This window comes from Bicyclus anynana, chromosome 27, assembly GCF_947172395.1.
Source record: "Bicyclus anynana chromosome 27, ilBicAnyn1.1, whole genome shotgun sequence".
Lineage (NCBI taxonomy): Eukaryota > Metazoa > Arthropoda > Insecta > Lepidoptera > Nymphalidae > Bicyclus > Bicyclus anynana.
Window position 1 is genome coordinate 1,784,391 of NC_069109.1, and position 18,615 is coordinate 1,803,005.

Sequence of the window (18,615 nt, forward strand, 5' to 3'; positions counted from 1 at the left end):
ACTGTTCACAAAAACAGAACAAAATAAGATGGAGTACTTTTTATAAGTGATTATTGATTATTAGTCAGTTATTATGATATTAATTTACGTAATTGTTGTTAATTGAAATACATATTCTGAAAAATTTATGCGGATGTTACGGAGACCCGTGACGTTTGCTATTTATGGGTTTCACCGACTTCACTGTGCGGCTTGTAAAGGCTCATTCTGTATCATTCACTGTTCTGTGTCTGTCATAAAACTTAAATTATGCAATGATACAAAATATGACATTGTAACACTGCTTTTTCAACGTAAAGTGTGCTAAAATGTAAATTTTTTACTATTATAAATTACTATTAGAGTTTTGATGGTTTTTTACATAAAAAAACCGAGCGTATTTTGGTTTTACATATGGGTGTATTTTGTAAATAAAAAAGTTAGGTTAAACTGTTTAATTTATATTACGCAGACAGGCCGCACTATATTATATTATATATATATTATATATATTACCATCGACCTCTTATAATAAAAGGACGCACCATCATGTAGAACATTTCACTTAAAAACTGGCACAATTTTACTTTGACAGTTTAGAATTATTGGTAAAGAAAATTATACATAAAGGCCTTTAAATATAGTCCCAATATCCCAAATTCAATCTTAAGGATCGAGTTTAAGGTTGAATTTGCAAATGCGACTACTTGAATTGAGTGCCAAGAAGATGTGTTTGGCACTCATTGAGTGGGGACGTTTTTTGGTTGCTGATTGTGCATCCACTTTTTAATAGGAGATCGATGCCTATTACACAAGATGGCGTTAGGGGTGGGGAAGATTGTTGAAGTGCACATAAGTTAAAGCGAGGCTTGACCGGGTTTGTTTGTCTTAAATAAATTAAAAAAAAATATATAACTCACATTCTTCTCCGCTAGTCTATGCTTTTTCTTCTTATGCACGTCTATGCCCTTCTTGCTCACGAACGTATAGCCGCACAGCTCGCACACGAAGTCCGACACGTGCTTGATACGTATGTGGCCCATGTAGGTGGTCAGTTTACTGAAATTAGACCTTCTGTGTAAGACTATAAGGTTTAGTTTAGATTAGGTTGCCATGAAAGATGAGAAATGTAGGTAGTCAGTTATTTGAAATTGAACCTTCTGTGTATGTTGATAAGGTTTAGTATAGTTTGTATGGGTTTGAAACGCAATTTTTACAAATAAGTGGTCATTTCAATTAAATTAGACCTTGTGTTCAAGACTATAAAGTCTACATTAGTTTCTATGGGTTTGATAACTAATGTGTCCATATAAGTAGTTGGTCATTCAAATGAAATTAAACTTTATGTATAGGTGGATAAGGTTTAGTTTAATTTGTATGGGTAACCAGTAAAAAGATATAGAAGACGGATCGTCTATCTTTTTACTGATTACATATATAGATGGTTAGTTTACGGAACTTAGACCTTGTGTGTAAGACTATAAGGTTCAGATTAGGTTGACATGGATAATGATACATTATAGGTAGTCAGCTTTCTAAAATTTAACTTTATGTATAGTGAGATAAGGTTCAGTTTAGTTCGTATCCGTATACGATATGGCTGTGTCCATATACGATTTGATTTGATAAAGTTCATTTTCAATCAAAGAAAAACAAATGATTTGTAACACTTACTCGAACTCGCTAGGACAGTGCGGACATTGGTATTTCGTTCCCGCGTGCCATTTCTCGTGCTCTCTCGCCACTCCTCTGAAATAATCAGTATTATTATGAGAATAGAGTTCAAATTTATATAGTTAAAATCAACTGTTCCAAAAGGAGCCGTGATAGACTAGTGGATATGACCTCTGCCTCCGATTCCGGAGGGCGTGGGTTCGAATCCGGTCCGGGGCATGCACCTCCAACTTTTCAGTTGTGTGCATTTTAAGAAATTAAATATCACGTGTCTCAAACGGTGAAGGAAAACATCGTGAGGAAACCTGCATACCAGAGAAAAATCTCAATTCTCTGCGTGTGTGAAGTCTGCCAATCCGCATTGGGCCAGCGTGGTGGACTATTGGCCTAACCCCTCTCATTCTGAGAGGAGACTCGAGCTCAGCAGTGAGCCGAATATGGGTTGATGACGACAACTGCCTCGTTCAGTCGTTGGTGGCTTTGGTTCACGAGGTATTTGACGGCTTCTTTGGTGTGGTATGCGCGGTGGATTTACAAGACGGAGGTCCTGGGTTCGATTCTCGGCTGGGTTGATTGAGGTTTTCTTAATTGGTCTAGCTGGTGGGAGGTCGTGGCTAGTTACCACCCTACCGGCAAAGACGTACCGCCAAGCGATTTAGTGTAGGTATGATGTCGTGTAGAAACCGAAATGTTCCTCTTAGATTGCATCATCACTTACCATCAGGTGTGATTGTAGTCAAGGGCTAACTTGTGAGGAATAAAAAAAAGTAGTATGTGAACTATAAACCACACGATATAAGTAAAAATTCTTTCAAAATAAAACAAAAAAGAGCCATCTATAATAATCCTTAGACGTAACTGCATCGCAACAGGTACTTGTAAACAAAGGGATTGTTTCAAAGTTCTGCAAGAACGCCATCTATCGGTAGTTTGAAATAACAAATACTGTTTCACTGTGCCTGTAGATGGCAGCAAACATCGCCCAATTACACTTATAAAGCGTGCGCATTAACTTGACACTTGGCTACCAAACACATCAATACAACAACAGGACAAACATTATTCGAGTTAGGTGTCATATTAATCCGTAGAGCTGTAAAGCCAAGCGTGCTTAAAGAAGTTTTATTGAAAACATATCGATACTAATCATGCATCGATATCTTTGTTCATTGCCCCCATCCCTGCAGACTTAACGATAGACTTGATCGTGTGTGGCTGGCGTATTGTACATGCTAATGCTAAAAGAAAACTTTCTTGTATTAATAGTCTCTGAGCTAGACGGACAGACGGACTTGACGAACGTATAAGGCTTTCTTGTTAACTATATAATAACAATAGATATAATATGCAGATACCTGTTTCTAGTGACAAACGGACATCCTTTACAACTAAACTTCTCTGTATGTTGCGCGGTGAGATGCTTGCGTAGCGCGCGCCCAGTCTTTAACCGTGTCTTGCATATGAAGCACTCGTAGGCGCCGCTTTGCTGTGGACAAACATCATGGGTAATTGAGTCGCACGAACGAGCTCATGAACAAGGATCACTTTGCTGTGTCGCACGAGTTTATGAAACAACTTACAATATCGAAGAGATGTTTTATAAATGGGGACCGAGGATTGATCCCTGGGAGACCCCAGGTGGGATAGTCACATAATCAAAAAGCTTCAATAACTAAAATCCAAAGGGGCCGGACTCATCACCGAGAGGCCGTGGCTCCATTCCCGCCCAGTGGACGTTGTAGTACTCACTCCTATTCTGTCTATTCCAACTAATTGGCGAGTAAGGGAATATTCGTCATATTAAAAAAAAATGCAAACAATATTTTTAAAAAATCCCTTCTAAGGAATAGAAGGGATTTTTTTCTACCTATGCAATTACTTATGTATGAAACTATCCATCGCAGCAAGTTGCCGTTTTTTCATAGATCGCTAAGTTTGTGCATCAAAATCAAATCTGCCTGACATCTCTCATTCTCCGCCTATATCGTAGACACAGAGTAGTTAATCGCAATAGTATCTATTAGCTCAGAGAGATGAGCTCGTCGCTCTTTGGCACGTCGATATAATGGATCCCAAATGGAATAGTCACATAACTTCTGGAACTTTCCGATATAAAACAGCCTGCATTCGATTTTCATTATTATGTGTGAAGCTATCAATCACAGCAAGTTGCCGTTTATTACTAAAACGCTTAGCTTTTTTACCAAAACACGTGAAGCACACTGTCGAATGCTTATTCGAATTCCGCGTAGATCACATCTTATAACGGAGTGTTTTGTCGTCAATGATACACAGTATTTAGTCGCGTTTGTTATATGCGAACGAGCTTATGAATAAGGATGTCTCACCTCGCTGTGTCGGATGACGTGCGCATCGTACCGGTCCCGCACATGGAAGCCGCGGTAGCATGCGCCGCATTTGTAGGGCGCGCTCTTGTATGAGGCGGTGTTTTGTCGCGTCTGTATTTCCGCTATTTGTTCCTCGTATGTGAGGGTAGTGATTGTGAAGAGAGACTCGTCTAGGTTGTCTGTTGTTTTTCTACGCTTCACATCGGAGTTTTTGTACCTAAACACGAAATATCATTATAACCATGAATTAAAAACTATATTATTTTTGGTAAAGTATGGTAAAAGTGATGTTTTACAGCTATAACGCCCGCTATAACCAACCCCACTGATTCTCTTTACTATTACTACTAGTCCGTCGTTATAGTTTATTTTAGACAAACTGATTACCAAAAGTATAGAAACTATTATATCTGTATGCGTATCATGTGACCTATGACATATATCGTGAAGAGAAATAAACATAAGTCCCAGTCTGATCTCTTACTTCCCCACGCAACAAAAGTTAAAGCGATAATTCCAGGTGAGCTGCTATTAGTTGTCATTTTTCTATTTCTCTTCATGAAATACGTCATTTGGTTGGATGTTAGAACTACTGAAGTCAACCCAAACAGAAACTTTGTAAGCTACTTACTTGTCCATAGTACTGGAAGGATTATCACAGTCATCTTTTCTCCTTTTAACCTTCTCTTTCGTCTGCTTAACTTTCTTTACCTGCTTCTTCTTTTTCACTTTATCTTTTTTATACATTTCACTCAAAGTTACATTATCACTTTCATCAAAAACTGGATACTCTTCGAAAAATATTTCATTGTTTGCTTGTTCGTCTTTCACTTCGACTTCACATTTGAAGTCACAGTTGCTTCCGTTGTCGTTATTAAAATCATCATCGTTATTTATTCCATTGTCATCGTTATCGTTAATACCGTTATCATCATTAATTCCATTACAATCGTTGACTTCCTCCGTTTTAACGGGCTCAGTGTCGTGCTCGTTCAAAACTACATCGTATTCATTTGTTTCATATATTTTTTGACCCAAATTTGATTTAAGATGATGATGCGCACGGCTTATTGATTTAATGTCTCTTATAGTTATCTGTGGAAAAAATAATTTTATAAATTGAACTTTTTTATGTAAATCGAAGATGCTTTTTTGAGTAAGTGCCGATGGCTCCATGTGAGACCACTAAGGCGTCACCGGGGGGTTTGGGCGAGCGCAGAAGCATCGCCTGATGAGACCCGAAGGCTGAAATAAAGTTAGAGGACGGAAAGACTCCCTAAGGGCGTCTCCTATGAGACTCGGACCTCGGCTTAGAGGGCCATTCGGGAGGGTGTAACCGTGACCTGAGTGAATCAGTCCGGACGCCCCCGAGATCGTGAGTTAGAAAACCCACGTCCGGGTGACGTTAGATATCGGGGACCTCGTCTTCGCCGGCGAAGACGCTGTGTTGCTTGTGATTTGCCCTTATCTGTATATATGTTAATTCCTAGTGTATATTGTTGTTTTATTTCTCTTTCTCTGTTTTTAATTTGTGTAAATTTATGTTAATTAATTTTTTAACTTTTTTTTAACACTAAATTTTTAATTGTTAGTACGACCTACACTTTATGCATGATGTGACTACCTTTACTACTTAAAATATACATAAATAAGTACAGATAATAATTAAATATAACAATTAAATAATAAATCTATAGAAATTTCTGAGAGCAAACATATTTTTTTTATGTGTTTCTATACCCTATTTATTAAGTTTTTTAATTCTGTATACATATAATTTTGTTGGTGGTCCAAATAGTAAATAAATAAATATATATATATACTCACATATCGATCCACCTCGAGTCTGTTGGTCAGTAAGGTCTGACACCTCATGGCCTTCCTCTGGAAGTGGCTCGCAGAAGTCAGCCTGGCCACGCACTCCCAACACAGCTTCTGTGGTAGTCTGTCGTTTGCGGTTATCTGAAATTAAATTTAAAAAAAAAAAAACTAGTGTAGGCTAGTTGACACTTTTTTTTTAATGGTCTTAAATTTTTCATTATCGTTCTACTAGATTGAAAATAAAACATCAAATTTTTTCGAGACGTGATAAAAATCAAAATTCAAATTCAAAATTCATTTATTTCAAGTAGGCTCAGTTTACAAGCACTTTTGACACGTCAGTTGACTATTTGTAAAGATTCTACCACCGGTTCGGAAGGCAGGTTCTGCTGAGAAGATACCGGCAAGAAACTCAACAGTTGCTCTTTTGAAAAAGTCATACAGTATTATAATTTACAATTAATAACAATTACTGTTTACATTTCTTATAGTTTTACTTTCTGTGTGAAGGTGGAAGCTGATCCAGCGGCCTCCAAGCATCTTTATCATTAAGGAACTCATCAATGTTGTAGTAACCTCGACTAAGTAAATGTTTTTTAACACATTGCTTAAAGCTATGCATTGGCAGGTCCATCACAGTCTTGGGGAAAAATTTCTCAAAATTTTTAAATATTTTTTTTTTGATGGACTATATTTTATCGTTTCATGACGTTCACGAAACACTAAATCTCAACCAAACGGTTTTGTGTTTGTCATAATTATTATATAATAACTAGCGGACTCGCTCAAGCTTCGCTTTGACTTATTAATTTATTTATTTGCACTTCTTCCCTATCCCTACCTTACACTACCATACTCCTACCCCTACCCCTACCCTACCTCTACTCTACCTCTACCCTACCCTACCCTACAACTACCCTACCCCTACCCTATCCCTATACCATAAACCTACCCTACCACTACCCTACCCTACCCCTACCCTACCCCTACCCTACCGCTACCCTACCCTTACCCTATCCCTATACCATACCCCTACCCTACCACTACCCTATCCTAGGATTTAGGGGTTTGAAAAATAGATGTTGGCCGATTCTCAGACCTACTAAATATGCACAAAAAATTTCATCAAAATCGGTCGAGCCGTTTCGGAGGAGTTCAAGTTCGAACACCGCGACACGAGAATTTTATATATTAGATATAATTATTTGACATCTACTTCCGATTCTAGAGGGTGTGGGTTTGAATCTGGTCCGGGGCGTGCACCTTCAACTTTTCAGTTGTGTGCATTTTAAGAAATGAAGTATCACGTGTCTCAAACAGTAAAGGAAAACATCGTGAGGAAACCTGCAAACCTGAGAATTTTCTCAATTCTCTGCGTGTGTGAAGTCTGCCAATCCGCATTGGGCCAGCGTGGTGGACTATGGGCTTAACTCCTCTTATTCTGAGAGGAGACTTGAGCTCAGCAATGAGCCGAATATGAGTTTATAACGAATATCAAAAAACTACTCGCCATTTTGGACGCAATGCTATTGGACGAGAGCCACGTTATCAACCTTTTACAGTCTTATTTATTTAAACAGTAAATAATTAAATCCCAATTACATGAAAACCTGATTCTAATATTATCGCAATAATAGGGATGATGACAGTTTTTTTAATTGTATATAAATTAAGAGTATGTTAATAGTAAAGCAATTTTGTAAAAGTAACAGGGTATCTGCGATCATTACTTTCGGAGCTACAGGGATTTAAAGGGTCAGATTTGCGGCGCTGCCGCGGATCTCTGTAAAAACGCTCCATACAAAATGGTACGAACTTATGACGTCGTAGGAAATTAATGATCGTTAGATTTGTATGTGCGCTCAAACAAAATTACTAATATCTTTGTTATTTGTGCGTTTATGTTTATAGTTCACTTATTAAAAAATGTCACATTTAATGTAAGGAGGCTAAAATTGTATAAATTTTCATCTAATTACGATAAAATATTTTTAGTAGATTTTTAAAATTTAATAATCTTATTTATTTTGAAAATATCCAGACAATCTTTGTTTTTTGTGTATAAATTAGTTAACATTGACCCTATTTACCCGAATGTATCATAAAAATCAATATATTCAAACCTAGTCATCATCCCCATTAACGTAAATTTTGCTAACTGATCAAATAACTCACTCGCCGACAAATACTCACCGGCATACCGACTGTCTGTTCGTACATCAGGCCCAAGTTCTTCTCCGACATGTGATACATTGTCACGTTCATGGACAGACACACTCTGCACACCTGTTAGAAGATTTTAATATATACTACAGTATGTAATATATAGTAATAGATATTAATGTATATTATAGTATATAAGGGATGTTATATATGGGATATAGGAGATGTTGAGATTGCAAAGGTATTTTTATATTGACTTTTGCAATGCACGTTGTAGAGTCAACATCTCCTGAGGATGCTCCAGTTTTAGGGTGAAACGTACGTAGAGAGTATTTTGTCGGACCTGGGTGACGTTGTCGCATGGGTTCGTCGGCTTTTGGCGGATAATAGCAAAATAAATAAATTATTATATATTCCAAAAATCTCACAAACTCACCCTCAGTGTGGCGGGAGCATCCAAATCTTCATCAGACTCCTGAAACAATAGGCTTATTTACATTTTTTTTTATTCCATATCTATCTATCTATATTTATCTATTCTATTCTATATTCTTATATATCTATATCTATTCTCTATCTTCTATATCTATACTTATTATAAAACTGGTCGATTTCTATACATTTATTCACAATTTGAGATTTTACTTATACCATTTGTAACAACAATCGTTACCGTGGCATACAGTACTACTAGCGCCATCTAGAATCCATACTTATAATACGAATTCTGTACATTTTGTACATTCCATAGCGTTCGGCATCCGGATCCCGCTGCGGACACTCCAATTACGAGGGCAGGACATAGGTTGGCAGACCTCAGTCCGCTACCTGGGATGCACCATCGACGCCAGCCTGACCATGATACACATGGTGGACCACGCCGTGTGTCAGGCGGCGGCGGCCAAGTCGATGCTGTACCAGGTGCTAACCTCCCGACTACCACTGAGGGCCAAGTTGAAGATCCTCAACACCTATGTCCGCTCGCGTCTTACGTACGCGGCTCCGGCCTGGTACGCGCTGTGCTCCGCGCACCAGAAAAACCGGATGCAAATCCAGCAGAACAAGTGTCTGCGCCTTGCCACGGGAGCTCCGAGATACGTCAGAAATGATGTCATCCACCGTGACACGAAGACGCCCACCGTGGAGGAATTCGTCCGTGACCTAGCATGCCGCATGTTCGCGCGTGCAGACCACGGACCGAATATACACCTCCGCGACATCGCACCACACTGCGACAGGCCACAGAACGGGCGTCCCCTACCTCGGGAGCTCCTCCAAGCGGCCGACCCTGCAGGCGCAGGTACTTACGGTGACGACGAGGACGACGCAACCACCGGACATGACACCGTCCTTGCGCAGGATAGCGACGACATCGCAGTCCGCGCAGGGACCTCCATTGAACCCGGCGCTGCCCCGACGCAGGATAGCGAGGAATCGCAGTCCGCGCGGGGCCAACGGGTCCAAAGCCCAATCCCTTAGGCTGAAAAGCCTCAACCCCGGGAGGGGTTGGAAGAAATTACCGGGGGAGAAAGTTCCCCCGCGACATGCCCGGGTAAGGAGGCATTGCCTCGAGGCCCGTACCCCCGCCCCGTGTACCACGGGTCGGAGAAGACCCGACATGATGTACATTCTGTACATTGAAGATATTTTGAAAATTTTTGTTGCGGGGCATTATATAATTGATACTGAAACTTAAAATATTTTTTTTCGATTTTCTGTCTGTCTGTCCGTGTTTTTTTGTTATTCGGGCATCACGCTGAAACTACTGAATGAATTCAAATGAAACTGGGCACGGTTTAAGACTGTAATAAGGAAAAGGTTATAGGATACTTTTAACTGCGAAAATAAAATAATAAGGGGGTGAAATAGGGGTTGCAAGTTTATATGGAAAGTCCTTCAGTTTTAGAGTTACAGTTTTAAAAATTTGTTCATAAATCATAAAAACAATACGAAATATAATGTGATTCAAGAATTTTTTGAATTCAACCGCTAAAGTGGTGAAATTGAGCTTGAAAGCGGACGAAGTTGCGGGCGTCCGGTAGTAAGTAAGATATTGATGACTTACATCCAATGGCAGCGGCACTGAACCACTCTTGATCCTCCTCAACCCACGTCTGGTCTCGTAGAACGACTCTTGCTGGAAGTGTTCCGAGCACACTGCACTGGAAAAATAATTAAAAAAATAAAATTTGACAGTCAAGGGACTCCCGGAGGCACACACACAATCATCGCTACCTTGCAGCTCACCAGCTGTTTTCAGGTCACGCAGTCAAGTAAAAAGTGTGGGTTCAGATTTTGGTCTTAATTTTTCCCTTTCGCACGCGCGATATGGAACTTCGTTCCAGGAAATAAGAAGACCCGACTGCCTAACTTGATCGCACCTAGTTATCCGCCTCGCGCATAGCGATAAATAATTAACGTTTTTTTTAATTGTAGTTTTTTTTAATATGGCCATAATATACCATTTTGAAATCCTCTTGGCGAGCCCTTGAATTTGATACCCATATTAAAAACATTTTTTTTCACCTCTATACTACAGCCTTTATTGACAAGTACTGTTTACCAACAAAGAAAATGAAAATGAAGGTAGAAAACGCATGTCATTTCATAACTTATTCATTATAAATTATGTATGGTTTGTTTATAAAATGTTATTCAAAATTTATTAACCATATCTAATTGTTCTAAGCTTATTAAATTTTCATTAATTTTAGAACAAGTTAATTATAATTATTATTAGGTGTGAAATAACTAGTGATTTGTACCCTCATTTTTAATTTTTTTGTTGTTAAACTGTATTGCTCAAGAACGACTGTAGTATATATAGTCTACTGTAGTAGTCACAGTCATCGTGTTGGTTTGTCTTAACTTCAACTATCTAAGAACACTTGGGTTATCAAGACGAATCTAACAAAATCTTAATTACGTTAATCCGTTCAGCGGTTTTGAAGATATGAGGTAATAATTCTAATATAGAACTAGCTGCACTTCTAGAGAGGCCAAGGTCTTTAAGCAAGTTATAAAGAGATTTTGCTGGTAATCCTCTTGCACCTACTTCTACGGCGTAGAGACTAACTACATAGCCATTTTTAGTTAGTTCATTTGTTAGGTCATAATATTTATTCACTTTCAAACTGTGGTCCTTCGGAATGTTAGTCTCCCACGGCACAGTAAGCTCTACAACGTAATTAAGACTTCGTTTTAGATTTGTCTTGATAACCTAGACAAATCTAACGAAATCTTAATTACGTTAATCCGTTCAGCGGTTCTGAAGATATGAGGTAAAATAAAAAAGGAAATAATAATTGAGGTAATAAGTAAAAAAAAAAATATAGAACTAGCGGCACTTCTAGAGAGGCTAAGGTCTTTAAGCAAGTTATAGAGATTTTGCTGATAATCCTCTCGCACCTAATTCTACTGTGTACAGACTAACATAGCCTTTTTTAGTTCAACTTTCAGACTTGGAAATTAAATATCACATGTCTCAAACGGTGAAGGAGGAGGAAACCTGCATACTCGACAATTTTTTTTATTCTCTGTGTGTGTCAAGTCTGCCAATCTGCATTGGGCCAGTGTGGTGGACTATTGGCCTAGCCCCTCTCATTCTGAGAGAAGACTCAAGCTCAGCAGTGAACCGAATATGGTTTGATAATAATATATAATATACAATTATAAAAGAAGTTTTATTACAAAAAATACTTTTACAGTAATTATTATTATTTACCTTCTATCTCTGGGCTCTTCGGTAATACCCAACGCCTCCATCCAGGCATTCCTGAGATTCGTTTCCTTGGGAAACCTGCAATTATGTTTACTATTATGATACTACATACCGGAACACAAAATACTTGACAACCTGTAGGTTTTCCTAGGAACAAGCCTTTGACAGCGGTGTCCTGGTGTGGCGAACTAACTCTTTCGTTCGCCCACTTTAGGTTAGGCCATCTAACTTTTTACTTAATAGAAATTGTTTTGCACCTTTTGTATTTTTTTTTTGTATTATTTCATTTTATAATATTAAATTCCTAGGTTACCTTAGTTTTAATTATCTTATTAAAATTAGATTTAGCAATTACTTTTAAAAAATAACTAGAATAATGAGCGTCAACTCGCCAACAAACTGCCTGTACAGTTTGGCGAGAGGAGAGAGTAAAAAAATAAAAAAAAAAAAAAAAAAAAAAAAAAAAAAAAAAAAATCTACATCTACATTCACATTCCATATTTAATTCATATTTAGAATACTGTAAAACGCGAATGCGTAGCAAAATTGTTTTGCCCAGTCATTACACGATTGTAAGTTCAACCTAAAGTGGGCGAATGAAAGAGTTCCTTCACCACACTAGTTATCTTTGTTTTTTATTCGGTGACATTAGAAGGCGAAGTTAGCCCTTGACTGTGATCTGACCTGATGTTAAGTGACGATGCAGTTAAAGTTTGAGGGGAAATTTAGTTAGTGGCGATCACAATAGATCGGTAATGGTCAACATAATGAACGGACCTTGAGAAGACCTGCAGAGCCATGACATCAAGAAGAAGAAGAAGCAGTCTAATTATATATTTTTGAAATTGGCTGAGCTCAGGGCCAGAAGGCTTTTGCTGGGGCTAGACACAAATATCTTACAATCCATAAATTCACCTAACAGGTGCCAGGTCCTTCGTGTAGCAGAGAGAAAGGACTTGTGACCAATGGATGTAGGGTTAAGGAATTCCTTGACAATCGATCAACACTCCCCTTCCTTCTCCGCTCGTGTTGTTCTCTGTGCCTAGCCAAATTTGGTAAGATCTTATTAGAGCAGCTTTGGATACTCGTTCTTCTAGAGATTTTGCTTTATATTGATTTTGCTGGTAATCCTCTCGCACCTACTTCTATGGCCACATTTTTTTTTTTTTTTTTTTTTCTTTTCTTGATATCTGCGATCAGTCGTTAAACTATAAGCAGGTGAGTTCTGTGACTAAGGGACGGTTTCTGACAGGAGAGCCAGAGCTCTGCCATCAACTACTCATCGAGCACGTCAGCTCGCTTCAGGCGCTTGATTCGCTGCGCTACCACCAGTGAGTTAGCGAGGCGATTGGGATGTCGGGTCAGCCTTTCTTTATGTTTTCTACAGTTGTTTTTGATTTCCTCAAAGATAGTTGGCATTTCCAGATATTGGTGGATTTCATCGTTGCGAGTAAACCAAGGGGCATCAGTAATAGTCCTTAATATATTATTTTGGATCCGTTGGATACGCATTGCGTTGGATTTACTGCAGGTGCCCCACAGCTGAATCCCGTAAAGCCAGATAGGTTTCAAGACTGCGCAGTAAATGAGCAATTTGTTGTTAAGTCTCAGTGTAGACTGTCTGCCAAGTAACCAGAGCAGATTTCTAAACCTTGTGTTGAGCTCTTTTCTTTTATTGTCAATATGATATTTCCATGTCAATCGTCGGTCCAGATGGAAGCCCAAGTACCTAACACATGTTGTTGGCGGCAGGTCTTCGTTTCCTAGCTTAACAGGAGGGCAATCCCCTTTTCGAAGTGCAAAGGTGATGTGATGGGATTTTGAAGCACTCGCTACAATTCGCCATTTAGAAAGCCACAGGTGGGTTGCATCAAGTTGATTTTGTAGGATTGAACTAGCACGATTTGCATCTTTATCGCAAGACAGGAAAGCTGCGTCATCAGCATATGTTGCAATGGTGACATCAGGTGATTGTGGTAAGTCACATGTAAATATGTTGTAAAGGACTGGGCCAAGAACTGAGCCTTGGGGTACACCTGCTTTGTAGGTACAGAAACTGGATCTAGCGTCGCGCTGTTTAACTTGGAATATTCTGTTTTTAAGATAAGATGCAAGTAACAGGAACATAGAATGTGGTAGGAGTTTTTTGATTTTTACCAAGAGCCCTTTGTGCCACACTCTATCAAAGGCCTGTTGGACATCCAGAAATGCCGCAGAACAATATTCCTTCTTTTCAAGGCATTGGCGGATTGTGTGGTACACCCTGTGGACTTGTTCGACAGTCGAGTGTTGTTTACGAAAGCCGAACTGGTGAGCAGGAATAGTCTCATTTTCTTTTAGGGCTTCTTCCATTCTCGCTAGGAAAATTATTTCCCAGACCTTTGACAGGACGGGAGTAAGGCTAATGGGGCGATAAGAGCTAACTTCTTCCAGAGGTTTCCCTGGTTTGTGTATCATTGTGATCTGAGACACCTTCCAGATATCAGGAAAGTAGTTTAATTGGAAAATGCGGTTAAAGAGGTTAGCCAGATATACAAGACACTTTTTAGGAAGTTCTTTGAGGACGAGAGGAGTAATCAGGTCAAATCCAGGAGCCTTTTTTGAGTCTAGCGATAAAATCACTTTACTTATCTCTTTAGGAGATGTTGGCTTGAGCGGTAGGCACATTTGGAGATCTTGCTGAAGTATATCCTCAATTTCAGGATCATCCACACCAGGATTAGGCTGGAATACAGTTTCAAGGTATGCCGCGAAAGCCTCTGCTTTTTCAATGTCACGTCGAGCCCAAGTTACGCCAGTTCTGATGGGTGGATAGTGAGGCTGGGGTTGATTAAGATATTTAGTGGCCTTCCATAGCGATCTGTCTCCTCGTCCTGTCGGTGACAGTAATTCCAGATTTTCCTTAATTAGGTTGTTTGATGAATCTCCGAGTATAGCTTTTAGCTCTTTCACGGCGCGATTAAAGTTAGCTTTGTCATCTAGGCGGCGTGAGTTATGCCAATTACGTCTGAGCCGCCTTTTGTCTTCAATTTTTAACTTGATATCTGATGGAAGCAAAATGCCCATCTTTTTAGGGCTTAAATGGGGAGTATTCTTCCATGCTGCAACTTGGATCAAGTTTGTTATGTATATTGTGGCCATGTCAATGTCCTCTTCGCTCTTGAGAGGGACTTTCATGTCAATAGTTTCGGTTATGAAGTCTCGAAATGAGTACCAGTCTGTCTTGTGATTATAGAGATAGTCATTGTTGTCATTAAGAAGTATGGTCGTCCTACTAAGTTCTAAAATTATAGGTGTATGATCAGAGGACCCGTCTAGACTTGACTGAATGTTAGTATAGAGATGAGAAACATTTTTGGTAACAAAGAAGTCTAGAAGATCAGGTATTTTATTAATGTCCGAAGGCCAGTAAGTCGGTTCACCAGTCGATATTGTAAGTAAGTTGTTATTGTCAATACTTTTTTTGAGCTCTCTTCCCCGTGGAAGTGTACAGCGGGAGCCCCAGAAAGCGTGCTTTGCGTTCCAATCGCCTCCAGCTATGGCCACATAGCCATTTTTAGTTTTTGACAGGTCACAGGATCAAATTATCGATTTGATCAATCATCTTATATTATTCCAGTTTTATAAGCATTAGCGTTTGAAGAAAGAGAATAGATGTGCCACATAACTACAGGCCAGGGATTGACTAATTTATACTAATATTATGAAGAAGAAAGATTTGATTTTAAGATTGTTTGTTTGTTTGCATTAAATAGGCTCTAAAACCACTGGGCCGATTCAAAAAACTCTTTCACAATTAGAATTTTGGGGGTAAAATATAGCCCTGGTGAACATAGGCTATATTTTATACCCATATTCTTATAAGAACGGGAATTAACAGACTGTTAGTCATTTAAATGAAAAAAAACATTGTGGTGATGGCACCAAGTGATGGCAATGAAAGTGTTCTGTAACTGGAATATCCGATTAAAATCCGGCAAATGGGAACTCTTTTACACGCTGTGTTAGACCGAGGATTTATACTGTGTGCGATGTAGCATGGTGCGGGTGACAGTTGCCCTATGACTTTCATAATACGTACCACTATCGTGAATCGCTGCAAACTTTCAAGAGTAAAACGAACTGTAAACCGCACAATGCTTTAGCGCACGTAATAACTGAGGATTGGAACTTGGTACAAGCTGACAAGTCGTATTGGAAATACATGTTTTAGAGACAAATTATGACTTAAACTCACATGTGAAACGTGATTCCATGGCTCTTAGTTGTTTTCTTGGTATCGTTACCACAGTTTCGGACACAACACCTCATTTTTTGGCTATGTTTTACTTATAAACATTGTAAATTGTTTTCTTGACGCACACAAATACTTAAATTAAATATTATTTACAGCGCTGGGGATAGCTTCTAATATTTTTTGAGTTTGTAACTTAAAATATCTTACTATGATGTTAAAAAATCTTTTAAATTCTGGTTTTAATAATTAAATTGGATTATTTTCTAAATATTAATTTTTGTTTTAGTACATCAAAAGAATTTACTCTTTGGTCCAGAGACAATATAAATCACAGACGAAAAATGAAGATATAAATCACACTTCACACATTATTAATAGATATTGGATATTATGTTTTTAAAAAGTCTGTGCTCACTGCTCAGAAATCACAGAGATTTTATTAACCGATTTGAAAAAAAGAAGGAGGTTATCAATTCGTCGGAATCTTTTTTTTATGTATGTTTACCGATTACTCGAAGACGCCTGAACTGATTTGAAAAATATTTTTTCGTTGGGGACGCCTTTGCTTGCAGTTAGCGTTTGGTTGGGATGGATGGCAGTTCTGTCAAAATAGTTTTGAGAGAGCTGTTAACTGTTTCAGCTGTTGTGTACTTAGCTATTGTCGGTAATTCTAGATCTCTATGGAGGTCATTATTGCGTACAAACAACAGCGCACCCGTGATTTGACGCAGAAAACGATTCTATAGGGTTTGAAGCGGCCTAAAAGTCGCTTTGGAACGGGGTGCAAACTACACTAGCGTAGGTTAAGACCGGACGGATCGTGGTTTTATAAATGGTTAGCTTTGAACGGAGGGACGATTTCCTTTTTTTGTTAATCATCGCGTAAAGGCGGTGCATTACGTATCCAGCCTTTTTCTCACTTTATTGATGAGCATTAAATACTATAATTCTAAAAGAGCACGTTAAATACCTTGGGGTTTGGCTCGATAAAAGCCTCAACTTCAAAAAACACATTGAAGAGGTCGCTAAAAAATCACATAACCTAGTAGAGGAATTGCACAAACTGATGCAACAAAAGGAGGCCCCAGTGCGAGCAAGACGAGAGTACTGGCTTCAGTAAGTCACTCTGTTATTCTATACGGAGCGCCAGTTTACGAAAAAGCCATGAATGTGGAACTGTACCGGAAAAAGCTAGACGCAGTAAAGAGGCGAATGTCAATAGGCATAACCGGAGCAAACAGAACAATCTCAACAGCTGCAGCACTTGTTATATCAGGCCTTGTCCCCATAGACAAACTCATAAGAGAACGCGCGCAATTTTTCTTGTACAAAGAATTGAGTTCACATGAACTGCGAGAAAACACCCTTGAAGAAGGAATGGGAAACTGAATAGTCCGCGGGTGGGAAAGGAACGTGGACGAGGGAATTAATAAAGGACTTAAAAATATGGCATCAAAGAAATCACGGGGAGGTGGACCGATGGCTGACTCAAGCCCTGAGCGGTCACGGGGTGTTTAACACGTACCTCTTTGCAATAGGGAAATCACCTACCGAAAACTATTTCTGTGGATAAGAGGACACTCCGCGACATGCCTTATTCGAATCGAGGAACATATTTACTGATTCGAATGTCCTGCCTGTGACGACCTGAGAGGGGCGGCACAGGAAGAGTATGGCCACGTGGACTCGGTAGCCTGATTGCACGTATGCTGTTCAGCGAAGGCGACTGGCAGATATACGGACGAATGCTCCGGAATATAATGATGAGAAGGGAAGAAACGGAAAAAGAAGAAAAAAGGAAAAGATAAATAATTTAATAAAAACAAAAAAAAATATATGTGCATGGAGAAGCTCATGCGGTTGTCAAAGGTTGCGCCTAGATACTGGGCAGTACATTGCCAGGGGATGGGAGCTCTGTAAAAGGAGACTTCTTTGAGTCCGGGTTTGTTTCGAGGGACCGGTTTGCCAGTGAAAAGCACAGCTGTGCTTTTCTCCAGGCGGAACCATTACGTACTTCTGCATTACCTAATGACGAAACATGTTTACCATTTGGTTGTCAGTAGGTAAGACATAAGTCCGATATTTTCTGAACCGGCTGAGCAAGTGTCGAACGATGATGTAACGTACAATATCGCGACTGTTAGCGGGAGTCGATCAAAGTTGATTATTTGCTTATTTACACGATTTATAGCAATTTACTATGAGAACTATTAATAATTTATAAGATTTGCAAGCAAAGCGCTATAATATAACTTCGTAAAAAAAACTTCGAAACAGCTTAGCAGTGTTTAAAGATGTTGGTGATCTTTGCATTGGTAGCTTTGACACATATTTAAATGGACCTGTGGCATTTTACGTCAAATTTGGTCAAGGATTTATTTTGTTAAAGAATTAACAAAACTTTTTCGTATCCTCTCTAACTTAAAGAAAGCTACCTTAATGGAGCGAGATGGATATTTTTTAGTCATTGTGTAAAGAGGTTAGACTTATTTTACGAGACAAAATCAATTAAGTCAGTTGTGACCCTATATACATTTTACTCTATGGTCTATGGTTGTGACCTATATGTTTTGACTTTTATAATTTGTTATTTGTTTTTGTCGACGCAAAATGGTTATCATTGTGGTTGCGGTGTAACATACGTAGTATCTAATATTCTGTGGGTGAAACGG

General features: G+C 38.9%; 1 protein-coding gene across 2 annotated transcripts in view; it reads right to left on the reverse strand.

Annotated features, from left to right (window-relative positions):
• The window catches only part of LOC112056365 (zinc finger protein 493), a 28,274-nt gene extending 12,009 nt beyond the window's left edge, over positions 1–16,265 (reverse strand). Inside the window, exons 1-11 of one of the 2 annotated variants that reach the window (XM_052890349.1) lie at positions 15,944–16,265; positions 11,710–11,784; positions 10,051–10,147; positions 8,422–8,460; positions 8,016–8,108; positions 5,829–5,963; positions 4,633–5,096; positions 4,002–4,218; positions 3,009–3,139; positions 1,654–1,728; positions 900–1,038 (exon numbers count right to left, since the gene is read on the reverse strand). In XM_052890349.1, the coding sequence (XP_052746309.1) occupies positions 900–1,038; positions 1,654–1,728; positions 3,009–3,139; positions 4,002–4,218; positions 4,633–5,096; positions 5,829–5,963; positions 8,016–8,108; positions 8,422–8,460; positions 10,051–10,147; positions 11,710–11,784; positions 15,944–16,017 (1,539 nt within the window). In that variant the 5' untranslated portion in view covers positions 16,018–16,265. The remainder of the gene's footprint in view (positions 1–899; positions 1,039–1,653; positions 1,729–3,008; positions 3,140–4,001; positions 4,219–4,632; positions 5,097–5,828; positions 5,964–8,015; positions 8,109–8,421; positions 8,461–10,050; positions 10,148–11,709; positions 11,785–15,943) is intronic. The other variant, XM_052890350.1, reaches the window with a different exon arrangement.
• Between the last annotated feature and the right edge of the window lie 2,350 nt (positions 16,266–18,615).